Source organism: Choristoneura fumiferana, chromosome 21 (genome assembly GCF_025370935.1).
Source record: "Choristoneura fumiferana chromosome 21, NRCan_CFum_1, whole genome shotgun sequence".
NCBI lineage: Eukaryota > Metazoa > Arthropoda > Insecta > Lepidoptera > Tortricidae > Choristoneura > Choristoneura fumiferana.
The window spans coordinates 11,147,519-11,163,081 of NC_133492.1; the positions used below are offsets into that span (position 1 = coordinate 11,147,519).

The window sequence follows — 15,563 nt, forward strand, 5'->3', positions numbered from 1 at the left end:
TGATGATGATAGTGACATGTGAACATTGGAAGTTAAATAAATGATTCATCAGTAATCAGTAATCAGTAACTTTATTTGCTAAAACATAGGTAGGTACAATAGTGGATGGTGGTATTTTACATTTTGGTCGCTATGTCTTACCCGCAGGTCCTTGGTCTTAGACGAAGATTTTACTTAATGCAGTAGAGCATAAAAAGTCATTTTATTTCGCCTAGATCCAGCAAAAAAACGAACTTTACGAGCATGACAAGTGAAAAATTGTTTTTATGTTCGTTAATTCGTAAAACGCAAGCTTTGATTTGTAAAATATAATAAACACATTGATAAAAATAAAGGCTGTGCTTGGGTTGATATAAAACACGCATTACGAATTGACGAGAACCCATATTCGATCCCCGACAAAAGCCTTTCTTTTCTGGTATTTTTTAATTTACGTTCTAGTTTCAATACAATTAAGTAAAAGAAGTAATAAAAGTCAAAGTGCCTTTTAATCTGATTTCATTAACATTTTCTCGGAGCTATAATGACAAATTACCCTTTGTCGAATTTAATAATATTCAATTTGAATAGTTAAAACAATTTCACGAATCAGACTCTCCGCTAATTAATGACAGCGATTACTCTAAATTTCCAGACCTATCAAGAAATTATTAAGTTTGGAGAGTATTCGTTTTCATTATGAAAGTTTGGGGAGTAATTAATATAGCTTCGGCGCTATTGTTTGCGTTTTAATGGTCGAGTATGCAGTGTAGCTAATACCTACTCATTGTTAACTTTCATTGGCTTTTTATTGCTTGTATCATTTACAAGCTCTATTTAACTTGCAAAGTTCGTAATTATGTTTGTATGTAAATCGTCGTTTCCAAATTTGTTAATCATTTTTTTACCACTTTCGGTACCTAACCGATTGATCTGAAATTTGGTATTTTTATTACCTTATCTACTTAGGGGCTGTTTCACCATCCATTGATTAGTGTTAACTTACGGTTAAATGTGATGCCGTTTATAGTATCGACTTGTTACAAGGTAATGGATTTGGCACAAATATATATATATTCAGTTAGGATGACAGTCAGCGAAATTGTTCTATTAGAAACTAAATTTTTACAAAAAAATATTACATAAATATTTGTACACCATGCATGTGGTAGATTACGGTCATGTTCTGAATTATCAATATAACTTTATTTTGTACCCGTTATCACAATAAATATATTATGATTATGATTATGAAAGGTCAAACACAGATGTAACAGGTACAAAAAAAGTTTGTGCCCTGACTGCTATATTATTCAAGTAACAATACCTCCAGTCCATAGCTCCGTATTTTCAAGAACAAATAATATTTCACCGCCACTAATCTAATAACTACGTTCCGTGTCACGAATTGGATCGCTGCTTACATTTTTTCTTTATAAAAGTTTCAGGAATTCCCTAGGCGGTCCCCAAGGAAATCTATGTCTTGGAATCCACAATGAATTTATTCGAAATGAAATTAGGATGTACCTATTGCCATTTATGTACCTGGGTAATATATTCATTCAGGGTCTATATTGAATTCAGTCGGGAATATAACTAATGTTGTTTTATGGCTTCTCAATGTCATAAACTAAGTAATAATGTCTTACTGTGGAAACATGAGGTAAACTAATATTAAAATCGCACTAGTAGGAAGAAGTGCAAAAGTTACAAAAATGTGATATAAACTTGCAACATTATACCCGACAGCGAGATAAATTGACATCAAATGCCATCCTGATGTTAGTATAATCGCATACCTAGCAACATTTATATAAAATTGTCCGTCTCAGTAAATGATGAGCTGAGACCCTTCTCCGTGCTAGTCCGCTTCTGCTTCTTCCAATCTGTTTATTAATTAAAACAAAGTCGAACTTATAGCTCATCGTTAAACACGTCCTTTCCTTCAGATAGATCCACTGCTCTCTGTCTGTCCACTGCATACTAGAGCCAGTGCTTCAAGAAGTAGTCAATTCATCCCACCATCGCCGTCTAGGTCTGCTAGGTTTCCTTTTCGAGTTGGTATGTCCACTCGATGGTTATCTGCAATCAATAGATTGCGTTATCTGAGGGAGCACTGTGCTATTGAGATATTACATTTATTTAATCATTTTCATTATAAAAAGGTCCATATTGCAGGTGAGATGGGCGATGCAGCAGCGAGAGCTGACGCGGTCAAAACGGGACCACCAGTGGCCGCGGCACGCGATGCGCCAGTCGCCGCCCGCCTTCCCTGACCCGTTGTTCAAAGAGCAATGGTACCTGGTAAGTGTATGAGTGACATATGAGCAATGCATTAAACTAGAGTAGTATGAAATGGCGGCAAATTTAAAGACACGATTGGCAACACATTCCACAGATTAAAAAATCGGGCACAAAGAAGTAACAGGGGGCACACAAGCGCGCAAACATTCGTAAATAAAAAAAAACTTGTATTTCACTGAGGAAACGTTCTGTTAATAAAAACAAATCACATTTGAAAAAAAATAGAAGTGAAAGAAAAGAGGGAAAGAAAGATACGCCAATTGGCACGATTAATGTTTTCGGCTACCCAGCGGTTGGAATGGTTGGGTGCGGTGCGATATGGTGCAGTTACTATACTCGGTGCGTATATCAAAGATGTGTGGGTTTGAGTCCCATCCAGAGCACCTAAAATCTTTCTCGTTTCTGAAAAAAAACTACAAGTAACAAAATAGTATACCTGTACATTTTAGTTGTAGCTTTTTTCATTGAGTCTGTTGCCTGGTGTACCGTATTTACGCAAGTATTCAGAGGAAACAGTCACGGTACAGCCCAAAAATACCGAAGGATAAATCTACATGATTTATACTCGTGACTTGTTTTGGAAGATAAATCGTCCTCAGGATGATTCATTCGATTTCACGATTGGTTATTTAGTTAAACTCGACTTCCTTTACAAGTGAACATACTGTTCATTGTCATTGCCTCTATGCATTGTACGAACACACCAATAGTTTAAGGAGCACCTCACCCAACGAGTATATGAAAATAATTCCGAAATTCATTAGTGTGTTCTCGTTACTGATAGGTAGTTCGTGATAATTTGAAATGTATCCCACAAACAGGTGATTCAGGAGACTTGAGTGAGCAGGACTAACCATTTTTATTTTTTTAAATGTTGAAAACATAAAGTATTAAATTATTTACGCGCATGGTCACTTTACAATTTAAAGAGCGAGAATTTCACTTAAATTATGATCATATTACTACGCTACTGGTTAATTTCTTTATGATTTTACTATGACATATACAATAAGTATGTAAAGAAAAATGTGGATAATCAACAAAAGACCAGGATAGAATAGTTTCATTATTAATTCCAGTTAAATTAAAACGAAAGCTAATAAATTGCTAATTTACGAGAAAGCAAATCCACGTCTCTAAATTAAATCTTACAGCAAAAGTGATGACAATGTCCTTTTTTCTTTTCTAGACAAGAGGACAACAAACTCTAAAGAGTAAGAATAACAATGGTTTAAAGTAAACACTGTGCTTCGAAGGACTCGTTTTTTATACCAGATTTTATTAGAACAATAGTCCAGTATATAAGCATTCTTTTTACACATTTAAATATTAATTTTTTACCTAAAAATTTTTTTTTATCGAAAAACTACTAATGTTTCGTGTTATTCAATATGTGTACTCGTACCTGCCCACGTTATATCATTCGACTTAAAACAAAGTGGTTATCAATTTCATTCGCGCACTTTGGTAGGTATGTATGTCAGAAATGGCCCCATGGCTTAAAACTCACGTTTTGTCTTGTACACAGAAGTTTTAATAATTCTACAAATTAGTCTTATAATATATTATGCATACAGGAGGTAAGTAGGGTAAACCATACAGTGATTGACCACGTTACAGTAATTGCCCACTTGATTTTTTATATGAAACAATTATCATAATTAGCACGATATTTGTTGTGATTTATCACCACTTTTCTTTGTAAATTTTTGATTTAATTGAAGTGGGCAATTATTGTACCGTGGCCAATTACTGTATGGTTTACCTATTTAGTCCGAAACCCCGCGTACTGCACAGTTCATCGTTAGCTCGAATTTGGGGTAACGACCTAATGTAATTGCGCTATTACCATGACTATTACTTTGTGTAGACTCTTTTGTTTTAAGCTTTTTGGCATTCAGTTTCAAGAGCACTAACTATACGTTAAAACGTTCTAAATTGCTAGGAATGTTTCCAACGGTTTTAGGCCAATAATGGGCTTCATTTCAGAACGGAGGGGCGGCGGACGGTTTGGACATGAATGTGGGCTACGCGTGGAGGAAAGGATACACGGGAAAAGGGGTAGTCATAACCATTCTAGATGATGGCATTCAGCCCAACCATCCAGACTTGTCGCAAAATTACGTAAGTATACTTTTATTATCAGCTGAATTCCTCCGTGAAATATATTAAAGCTATTTATGTGTCCACTGGGGTCGTAGTTGTAGCGTGGGAAAACATAGAGGATGAAAATAGGTAACGAATTATACCTATTTTACCTTTTACGCGTTCACATTTTACGCCCAAAATTGTGGCATTATTTTACTATTATTGTGATATTTTAGGACGAGACCGCGTCGACCGATATAAACGGGAACGACACGGACCCGACGCCACAGGACAATGGTGACAATAAACATGGCACCCGGTGCGCGGGAGAGGTCGCTGCGGTCGCGTACAATAGATATTGTGGCGTGGGTATTGCGTACAATGCCAGCATTGGAGGCGTCAGGATGTTAGACGGGCTCGTTAACGACGCAGTGGAAGCAAAGGCACTCGGGTTCAACCCTCACCACATAGACATATACAGCGCTTCATGGGGGCCCGAGGATGACGGGAAAACCGTCGACGGACCTGGCCCTTTAGCTAGAAGGTACAGTCTAATTGCGTGCGATTAAAAACGATAGCTAGAGGCGAGCTCATTAAAATGTTTTGTTGCAGGGCTTTTATAAACGGAGTGACAAACGGCAGGGGAGGAAAAGGGTCTATCTTTATATGGGCATCAGGGAATGGTGGAAGGCATACGGACTCTTGTAATTGCGATGGATACGCAAACAGTATATTTACAATATCAATATCTAGTGCGACTCAAGGTGGTTACAAACCTTGGTATTTAGAAGAATGTTCTTCGACTTTGGCGTCAACATACAGTTCTGGCACACCGGGCCGAGACAAAAGTGTAGCTACTGTGGACATGGACGTTCAATTAAGACCTGACCATATATGTACCGTAGATCACACAGGAACTTCAGCGTCGGCTCCTTTAGCGGCGGGAATCATTGCATTAGCTTTAGAAGCTAACTCTTTATTGTCGTGGCGAGACGTGCAGCATCTTGTAGTTCTAACTTCGCGGTCACAGCCATTAGAAAAAGAGGAAGGGTGGATTGTAAATGGGGTAAAAAGAAAAGTGAGTCACAAGTTTGGCTACGGATTAATGGATGCCGCCCAAATGGTCACATTAGCCGAACAATGGATTGGCGTGCCACCTCAACACATTTGCAAGTCGCAAGAAATAAATGAGGACAAGTCGATCGAAACTTCTTCCGGCTACACGATATCAATGCATATGGATGTCAATGGGTGCAGCGGTACAGTGAATGAGGTCAGGTTTTTGGAACACGTTCAATGTAAAATTTCACTCAGCTTTTTCCCGAGAGGTAATTTGCGCATACTGCTTACGTCGCCAATGGGCACGACTTCCACCCTTTTATTCGAGCGGACGCACGACGCCACTAGCTCTAATTTCGACGATTGGCCGTTTTTAAGTGTCCATTTTTGGGGTGAAAGCGCCGAAGGACGATGGACCCTTCAGATAATAAACGCTGGAAATAATCACGTGACCCAGCCGGGACTGTTAAAAAAATGGCAGTTGATTTTTTACGGCACCGCTACTAGTCCTATTAGACTTCGTAATAAAAGCTACTTTAAATCCAGTAATAATGCGTACCAGGACGAAAAGGCTTATCACGTAAACGACGTTTACGATGCCTCTGAATATTCGCAATTCCTTAATGAAATAGAACTTGGTATTTCGGACAGGCATGCGAATCCTAAGAACATTCCTTCGGCACAGAGAAAAAATGTTTTAGCGGATGCCAATGATAAACAAGTGCAAAGGCTGTGCGATCCGGAATGTGATTCGCAGGGTTGTTACGGAAAAGGACCGACTCAATGTGTAGCGTGCAAACATTATCGTCTGGATAACTCGTGTGTATCGCGATGTCCGCCGAGGAGTTTTGTGAATCAAGGCGGAGTGTGCTGGCCGTGTCACGAGTCCTGTGAAACCTGCGCTGGTGCCGGCCAAGACTCATGTCTTACGTGCGCACCCGCTCATCTTTTAGTAATTGATTTAGCTGTTTGTTTGCAACAATGCCCAGATGGATATTACGAAGATCAAGACGCAAATGCTTGTTTTCCTTGCGCGGAACATTGCGACACTTGCTCGGAAAAAGCAGACATGTGCTCATCTTGTGCCCATAACTATGTTCTATATAATGGTTCTTGTTTGGCCACCTGTCCTCCAGGTACATTTCAAAAAGATGACTTTGGTTGCTTGCCGTGTCACGGAACATGCGAATCTTGCAACGGACCAAGTGAAACAGCGTGTGTTTCATGCAGGATTGCCAATTACGTACTCAAAGGCCGTTGTATTGAAAAATGTCCCACCGGATATTACGCAGACGTTCAGAGGAGAGAATGCATAGTGTGAGTTAAACGACCAAAAAAAAAAAAGTTTGTGAGTTATTATTACTTAAATATATTTTTGTTTTAATTAAACCGTAACTTTTACATTTCAGATGTCCCATTGGCTGTTCGATTTGTATGAATTCTGTATGCTCAGCTTGCAAAGACAAATGGATATTTACTAAAGGTGGAAGATGCCTTCCGAGTGGAAATGAGAAATGCGATACCAGTGAGTAACTTTTTCAAACGTTTCTGTTTTTTTTATCTTATACTTACGTATAATTTACAAGTCCTTCTTTATTTGCAGATGAATACCACGAAGAAGGTCGCTGTAAAAATTGCCATTCGACTTGTGAGAAATGTAGCGGTTCGAATGAGTGGGACTGTTTGTTTTGTTCGAGCCCGCTGTTATTACAGGGATCGCGGTAAGGGCACTTTATTAAGTCAGGCTTTTCTCCCTACATAGAGAAAATGAATCACTCAAGGATCGTTTGTTTTAGGTGCGTCGCTGAGTGCGGACAAGGGTTTTTCCAGACGGCCGGACGATGTTCCCGATGTCCGCATACTTGCACAACGTGCGTGTCGAGACTGAACTGCACGTCGTGTGCCGGTGCCTTGCGACTGCAGTCCGGCACGTGCCGGTCTACTTGTGCTCCGGGATACTATCCCGATGAGGGGACCTGTTCTAAATGTTATTTATCTTGCGAGACTTGTACTGGCCCGCGACGTGATCAGTGCGCTTCTTGTCCACCTGAATGGAGGTTGGCTGCAGGCGAGTGCAGGCCGGAGTGCCCTCAGAATTTCTTTCCGTGGCAAGACAGCTGTCGGCGATGCCACCATTACTGCCAAGACTGCCACGGAGCGGGCCCTCAGCGCTGCACGTCGTGTCCGCAGCACTTTTCTTTAGAGAATGGTCTATGTGTGGAGTGCCTTAGTTCCCAATATTACGAGCCAAGGACGAGGACTTGCCGTCCCTGCCACGACTCCTGCAGGTCCTGTTCTGGGCCTGGGCCTACGAGTTGTGTAACTTGTGCTCATCCATTACGTTTAGATAGGTAAATATCAAAACCATCCACTTTTTCTTTGAGCAAAAATATCCGTAAACAAATACAATATTAATCATACTTTGTATGTTTCCCCTTTTTTTAGGGTTAATCATAAATGCCTGCCGTGTTGTACCGAAAGCATGGTTTCATCATTTTTGAGCACCAACGTATCGACAGATTGTTGCCACTGCGACAAAGATATCGGTAAGACCCGATCAAATAATCAATTAAGCTTTTGAAAACTCACAAAGCATTGTAATTATGGTTTAATGGCTCGCACGAGGCTTCCGCTCGAACTTTGTAGAACAATGCTTTTGAATATTTAATTATGTTTTAGAGTCGGTCTTGAAGTCATTGAAAAGGATGATTAAGGATTTCGGTGGTTTAAGAACAAAGGTTTCAAGTTTGTAATGTTGCGAAATAAGATAACGGACCGTGTCGGTCTAGCCGTGGCTCGACGATGTATATTTTATATAAATATAGATTAATATTCCCAATAGGGGTTTGGGTCTTGAAATACAAAAGGTATTTTTTTTTGTAGGTGGCTGTTTAAACGGTTCGTCGGCGGGCAAACGACGCATTGCGGAGAATGTTCGCACTCATATAACTGCCTCGTTTTTTGTTGACGATTCGAAGGATCGCTCAAATATCTGGGACCATGATTTATTGGCGCTGTGGAGTGCCGGCGCGGCGCTACTTGTAGTCGTCATCGTGTTGGTAGTTATAAGGGTAATTTATTTTTTGTTTTTTGCAAATCTTGTACGTTATATGACAAAAAACCGAGGTATGGTTGACCAACAAAGTGCTTAATCAATTTTTATGACAGTTCCTACTTCAGAAATAAAACAATAAGGTTGATTGTCATATTGACTTGTAAGTGAGTGAAAATAGGCATTGACGTTTTAAGCACTACAAAATTAAATGACATTAAACCTTAGGGTGGTAAACCAATTGCTTGGTCGACTATACAAACGCAAATTTCGGTTCTCAAATATTTTTTTGTATAGGTATAAAGGGTTGTGACAATATGTTTGGTAGTAATCTGGTAAGCTTAGTTGCAATATAAGTTACTACGACGTTGATTCTGCATTTTTTTAGTCCTACATATAAGTCTTTACTTACATATAGATCTATAGATGTCTATCTACAATATTTATAGACTGCATTACGACAGAAACTTAGAAAATCATTGCATGGATATGTGTGTCACGTCATACGACATATCATTTCATAGAAAGCTGACTTTAAGGATTTATAAGATGTTAATATGCTGTGGTAAGGCCACAGGGGTTAAAGAAAAGTGGGGGTTAAAAAAATGTGAACAAGAAATAACCATGAGAAATTCGTATCTGAGCATAATGAATTATCGAAAATGGGAAATTGCTCGCATTTAACGATCAAATAGATAAACTTAGAGCATGTTATAAGTTTAACCGGAGTTATAAATGCACTAGGTAACTCATTTATTTATCTATAGGTCTGACTGCTAAAGTGCATTCTTGCAAAAACATTCTTGAATCTTTAGGCATGTATCAAGCAATATTTTGATAAGATACATTAAAAATATATCGTAAACATTTTAGTAGATTGTTGTAAAAGCACAGAATAAATAATAGTACAAATTTCAATCAAACTTTTTAAACACTCCTGTGAAGGTTTTATCAGGAATTTTGATTCAAAACAAAGCCACTCCTCTGAAGATGAACTATTGAATATCGAACAAATGCATGGATTAAATTAAAAAATCTTTAAAACTATTTTCTAGGGTTTTCAGTCACTTTTACTGCTAAAATATTGCTCATTAATTTCAAGACAGTAAAAACATTAAAATTTAAGAAATAACATGCTCAAATTGAGATCACAATTTCATTAATAAAGACTGATAGGTATAAAGAATATCGAGACTTAGAAAACGTACCTAAACAGAGCATCAATTATATAGCAATTAAAGTATTTAACCACCTACCAGATAATATTAAAGGGTCTGAAGACCTAAGAGTACTCTCGAAGAATCTTAAAAGTTCGGCTGCCCCGAGCTAAAATCAAGTAACTCAGTTGAGACAAATTTTACAGGAGAGCAAAAAATAGCATTTTTCTCTTTACTTCATCAGTACGGCTAATAAGTACAAAATAAAGATATAAAATCATTTAGTGAGGAAAATTCAATACAACGATATATTTTTTATTATGTTTGATGCTTACTTTCATTTTAACAAACCAAAATTGTTTTCTGCGTCGAACAAACGCTGCATATGCAAAACGTCTTCTACTTAATAACAAGTAACTTGAGATGTTTGATTTTAGATTAGCTTTGTCAACTTCAGTCCTTGGTATACTATGTATCAAGCTCAAAAAATATATCTGAAAAAGTCAGATAGGATCAGTTTTATTTACTATTAGGTATACTTTATACATTTCTGTAAATACAAAAATAGGTCACCGAATATAATACGTTTTTGTTAGGTCTCTGTACTAAAAACTCCCCTTGATCAATTAAATCTAAATCAATTAAATCTAAAGATGCAAATGTAAGATTGAAAACAACCAACCGGTTAGTAAAAAACAATCTTTAACATCTGGTATGATAGGAATGAGCAGCGATTTTTCTAGATCCATTGAAAATATTTTAGTGTTAAGTTGTGATTCTTTCTCTGCATCTAATTTATAGCTTAAATTTGCTTGTTTTGCTTTACTTTGATGAACAACCATTTGACACATCTGTTGTAGAGATAACACATTCTTCGCTTCTTTAACTTTATTAGCTTCATTTTGGAACATCTCACAGTCAAAACATTTATCGCTTTGTGGTCTATGCAGAGATATATTCATTTCTTTTAATGTTCTACGGTATATTTCTATACAACATTTTGAGCGAGGATATTGTTCTAAGTAATCTTTATGAAGCTGAACAAGAGTGATATCCTGATTGAGATATCGTGTCAGTGGAGAATTATGCCGACGGTAATGGGCAATACAAGGTCTGTAACGCATAATATGCTCTTGTATTAGTTTTCTGTCAAATTTTTGTTTCGCTCTATGGCCTCGTTTATCAGAAATATTGAGAGGGCATTTTTCAATCTTTTTTGAAACAGTAGTAATAACAGAATCATTTTTCATCCCCAAGGTGTTTAAGAAGAATGTTTTACAAACCCTTACAGAGTGTCCACGCTTATTCTCCACAAATAATAGTCTAGTATTATTTCTTTGACTACTACCATCTGTTGTACGTTGAGCAATTGGTTTTAAATGCACGTTGCGTGCTAACCATTGTAATCGGACATCATTCGATAAACTCCAATAACTTTCCCAGATTTCTTTACGTTCTAAATCTGACAATTGAGAGCAATTCCTGTGACAACTCTCTTTGCATTTAGTTAACTTTATAGGATATTTTTTTAGTAGTTCAATCTTTGTATGTTTTGCAGTCTTTTTTCTGATTTTTTTGGTATAATCGATGTTTTCAGTTGAAATACTACTTGAATCTGTTGTTGAATTATTTGGAGTCTCTGGTATAATAACCGGTGAACGTGTCTGAATATTTTTAGCTAATATGAAGGAATCGTTTGACAAACTGTTAGTTTCATCACAATATGTTGTTTTCCGAACTTGATTTTTATTCAGAAGACAAAAATGGTCATTTTCAGGAAGCATGGGCTGCAATGTAGTCAGTGTATAATTTCCATCTTCTATACTATTTTCAACAAAACTATTATCACTTTCGTTAATCACGGAACTCAGATTTTCGATAGACAAATCCAAATTCGGTAATTCATCTAATCTCCATAAACTATCTGTGATATCAATTAGTGATGAACTTTGCTCCAAGATATCTTCTGGCTGTATCAGATTTTCGTCAGGTTCATGTAATGTTACACTGTAAATAAAATATAACAAAATAAAGTAAAACTGTCCTTACGTATTGAACATTAATGAGCGAACAGAAGTTTAAAAATTAAGTAACAATATTATTCACAATAAATATTAACTTGGTGCTCTTTTTCTGCAAACTTTTACTAGGTATATACATCAATGCAATTTTCCAAACACAAATCCAAAGTTTTCACTTAGCCTTTAAGTTTATAGATATAAAAAGTATCAATTTGAAAATTAAATGTTCATGAGACGGTCAAAAAATTATTTTAACAGCCAAAAATAGGATTATGATTATTGTTATATATAATGAAATATTTACCCGTGATGATCCTTATTCAAACACATAGACACAATTCGTTTTGCCCTATGGCGAGCATCAACGCAATTCGGATGCTGTCCTTTAGACCTCTTCATAATTATTGTTTAAATGAGATCACATAATCTAAAAATAAGTAATCCATTCGAGATCACACTCAGTGTTTGTATGCTATCCGACTATGCAACTTCACTTAATATGAGTAAGCTTGCTACTTTATTCATAAAATGAAGGTATACTAAAAAATAGTAAAAATATCTACGTCACTTTATTTTAAACAAATTATTGGAGTGAGATACTTGTTTTCGTTTTAGTCAACTTCAACGCTTAAAACAAGCATCTAAAGTATCTATTTGGATTACAAGTATCTCAGTATGAGATACTTGGTTTCAACGTTGGGACCAGGAATATACTTGTTTTTAGCGTAAAATGACGCTTCGAAATAAGATACTTGAAATAAATAATAGCCTATAGCTTTGAAAGTAGGTCTATTTTTGAAAAAAATCTTACAGTGATATAAGCCATTTGTGTTGGTGATTTAAAATATAAATAAAAAAAAATACAAGATTTTGAGATACTTGGTTTATGCGTAGGGCAGCCGAGTTATTTGGCTACGAGACCCTTTTACAGTCTCGATGAGTATTTTGGTAAATTATATGACTAATTAGTGCTTTTGACATTGAATGAAATATAATAATATATCTATAAAATCATTTCACTTTATTATTACTTCGTCTATTCGCTGTTTGAAAGTATCTATACGTTTGTTCAATCTCTCAGTGTTGTTAAAATAATTATGTATTACTTATCTTAAAATGTGACATCTTCATAGAATATTTATCAGTCTTTTGTGAAATGTTATTCTGAATTTAATTTTGAATTGTATATGCATGATCTAGGCTAAGTTTTATTTTCATTGTACACAATTTTGCATGATACTTGTATCTGTTGGAAGCAAATAAAGAAACTGAACTGAAACTGAACTGAACTGAACTGAGATGTTTGATTTTTATAATATATTTTCAGTTCAACTCAAGGAAACGAAAGCGGCGTACCTTGTTCCCGCGGACGGAGTACTCTCAGCTGACCACGTTGGACGAAGACCTCGTCCCTCTAAAGTCGACCGCTTTGTCCGTGGCCGACGAACCCGTGGACGAGAAACAAGCAGTGAGTCTACTGGAAGAACCAACATAGTGAAGTGAATACAGAGTCAATATAAATAGAATAAGGTTAGTTTTGGACGTGCCGGATGAAACGAATATTCTGATTCTTGAATCGAGATCCATCTCGATTGTGAATTTTGTATAGTTACTTAGCCCTTTGGGTGTCGTAGACCGACTTAAAAATGAGACTACTCTACTGGTAGCTAAGAGTACTATGAAATGTATGACATGCTCCATAGACATGTTTGATATTATGTTCGTATTAAAGAGATTGATTATATTATGTATCGATATTGAATTTATATAACTTTCATTCGGCACGTGTAGAACAATAAGTATTACACTGCAGACTGATGTGTAAAGGTTTGAACATATAATTTAGTATCGTGTATATATTCTAGAAAATAATGATAAAACCCGCCATAACATGACCCGAGAGTAAACGTCAATTTATAAAGCGTAGGTATTTTATACGAACGTTTAAAATAATAATTAAAAGTGTATTGAAAACAAGAAAATACTGTTTTTAACGTTAATGCTGTTATATTGGTATTGTGATTAATTAAATTAACACCTAACACTTTTAGGCCATGTTATGGCGTTAAAATACGGTCTAAAATTTGCGGCCAATTTTATCATCATTATTAACCGACTTTTGAGGTTTGATAGATCGAAAATTATTTAAATTCAAATGCACGAAGGAAAAGTTACTTTAACAAACGACAAAGAGTTATAGACCAATAAATATCGCCGAGCACAGAGCAACCAACTTGAATATACCTCAGTGCAAACACTAATTGGTTTCTTTCATAATATCTAGATATGCAGCATCATCTTAAAAGTTGCGTATAAGGTCTACATAAAAACTTGGTCATAATTAATAGTGTTGTTTTGCAAATGTATTCGAACAGATGGAGAACCTAATTTACATAATAATATAACCAAGTATTTTAATTCCTCGAGTTATTAGGAGCGCATATAAAATTGTTTAGATGTCTGCTTAATTGAATGATTAAGTATTATTTAGTATTCAGAGTTAATTGCTTTATTTGTATGCAGCCGAGCCATGTGATATCTTTTATCCCAATGCTTGCTATAATTAAAACTAGGTATATTTTAATTGTAGAATTGAAATTTTAAAATCACAAAACGGATAATTCTCAGCCCGGTCTGGGCACAATGTCTGTTATTTATTAAATCAAGCAAGCGCGACTAATTGGTCCTAAATGGCTGTATAGTATATTTATTTATTATACCATTTAATATTTACTGTAAGTTAATTGAAATCTGTATTTCAGTATTTAAAATACATATATTTTATGTTGTGGCGTTTCTATAAAATCAGAAACTTAATTGCTTCTATTGACGATTTATTTATAAAGCTCACGCTAAAATGGGCCGCTTTTAATCTATTTTACGGGACCTAATGTTACCTTCGCTCGTTTGTTAAATGTGAAGCATTGTAAACAAATATCATTTGTAAGCGGCCTTATTTTTATTTCATGCAATTTGATTGACGCTTATTGACCCTCTTGTTTGAGTGTGCGTATATATTAAAAGCCCGTAATTGGGTTGTTCCTACTTCTGTGCTTGCTATAAGGCTGTTTACAAAAGAATATTTACGAGTGGCATCAAGTGACCCTATTCTGTGTAATGTAGGTACTGCTTCAAATAATACGAGTAAACCACATATATTTACCGCGAGCAAAATTTATGTCTATTCAATGTTATTCTCTGTGTTATTGTGTTAGTCATGTTTCATTCATAATAGAGTTTAATGTTTACATATCTTAAAATAACTTTGTTTCATTAAAATTGTTGACCTGTATCTGGAAAAACGTGCGCTGTATATAGATGAAAAGGTAAAGTGAAATGATTTTTGTAAATATGTAAAAAAATGTAAATATATTGATGGTTTTTATGATGGCACTCGGTTGTTTTATTAAATATCAAAAGTAACTAAAAAGTTTAAACTCTTAGTCAACATTTATTCAGAATCCACGTACTTTGACAGAATTCAACCTGAATGAAAAAGAAATCAAATTACAAGAAAAACTTTTTCCTTTCCACAAAACTTTTCTTATAAGTAATTGGTTAATCAGAGCAGATTGCTTCAATAAAATACCGCCAAAGTTAATTCCGAAGTTAAAGATAAACGTGATTGAATTTTTGAGGCCTGTTTACTGATACATTAAAGTCTCGTTATAAAGATATCAATAGGATTTAGGAAAAAGAAGCTACCATTAACACATAAGTAGGTAATAGTTTACCCAAAGGATTTTTTAGTTTTTTTTTTTGCAATCAATGCTTTATTATCCAGCCCAGCTAATATGGCCTCTGGTCATACAATCTGACTGCTCCTTTGACATCGGTACCATTTATCATGACGTAAGTAGCACTTGATGGTGCGGTGGGTATCGTACAATGCTTGTTTATCCT

General features: G+C 35.9%; 1 protein-coding gene across 1 annotated transcript in view; it reads left to right on the forward strand.

Annotated features, from left to right (window-relative positions):
* Positions 1-15,053, forward strand: part of LOC141440054 (furin-like protease 2) — a 55,935-nt gene extending 40,882 nt beyond the window's left edge. The window contains exons 3-12 of the mRNA XM_074104524.1: positions 2,158-2,283; positions 4,273-4,407; positions 4,608-4,915; positions 4,984-6,747; positions 6,840-6,955; positions 7,034-7,151; positions 7,227-7,781; positions 7,876-7,976; positions 8,314-8,501; positions 12,988-15,053. Coding sequence (XP_073960625.1) covers positions 2,158-2,283; positions 4,273-4,407; positions 4,608-4,915; positions 4,984-6,747; positions 6,840-6,955; positions 7,034-7,151; positions 7,227-7,781; positions 7,876-7,976; positions 8,314-8,501; positions 12,988-13,155 — 3,579 coding nt within the window. The 3' untranslated portion in view covers positions 13,156-15,053. The remainder of the gene's footprint in view (positions 1-2,157; positions 2,284-4,272; positions 4,408-4,607; positions 4,916-4,983; positions 6,748-6,839; positions 6,956-7,033; positions 7,152-7,226; positions 7,782-7,875; positions 7,977-8,313; positions 8,502-12,987) is intronic.
* The last annotated feature ends 510 nt before the right edge of the window (positions 15,054-15,563 follow it).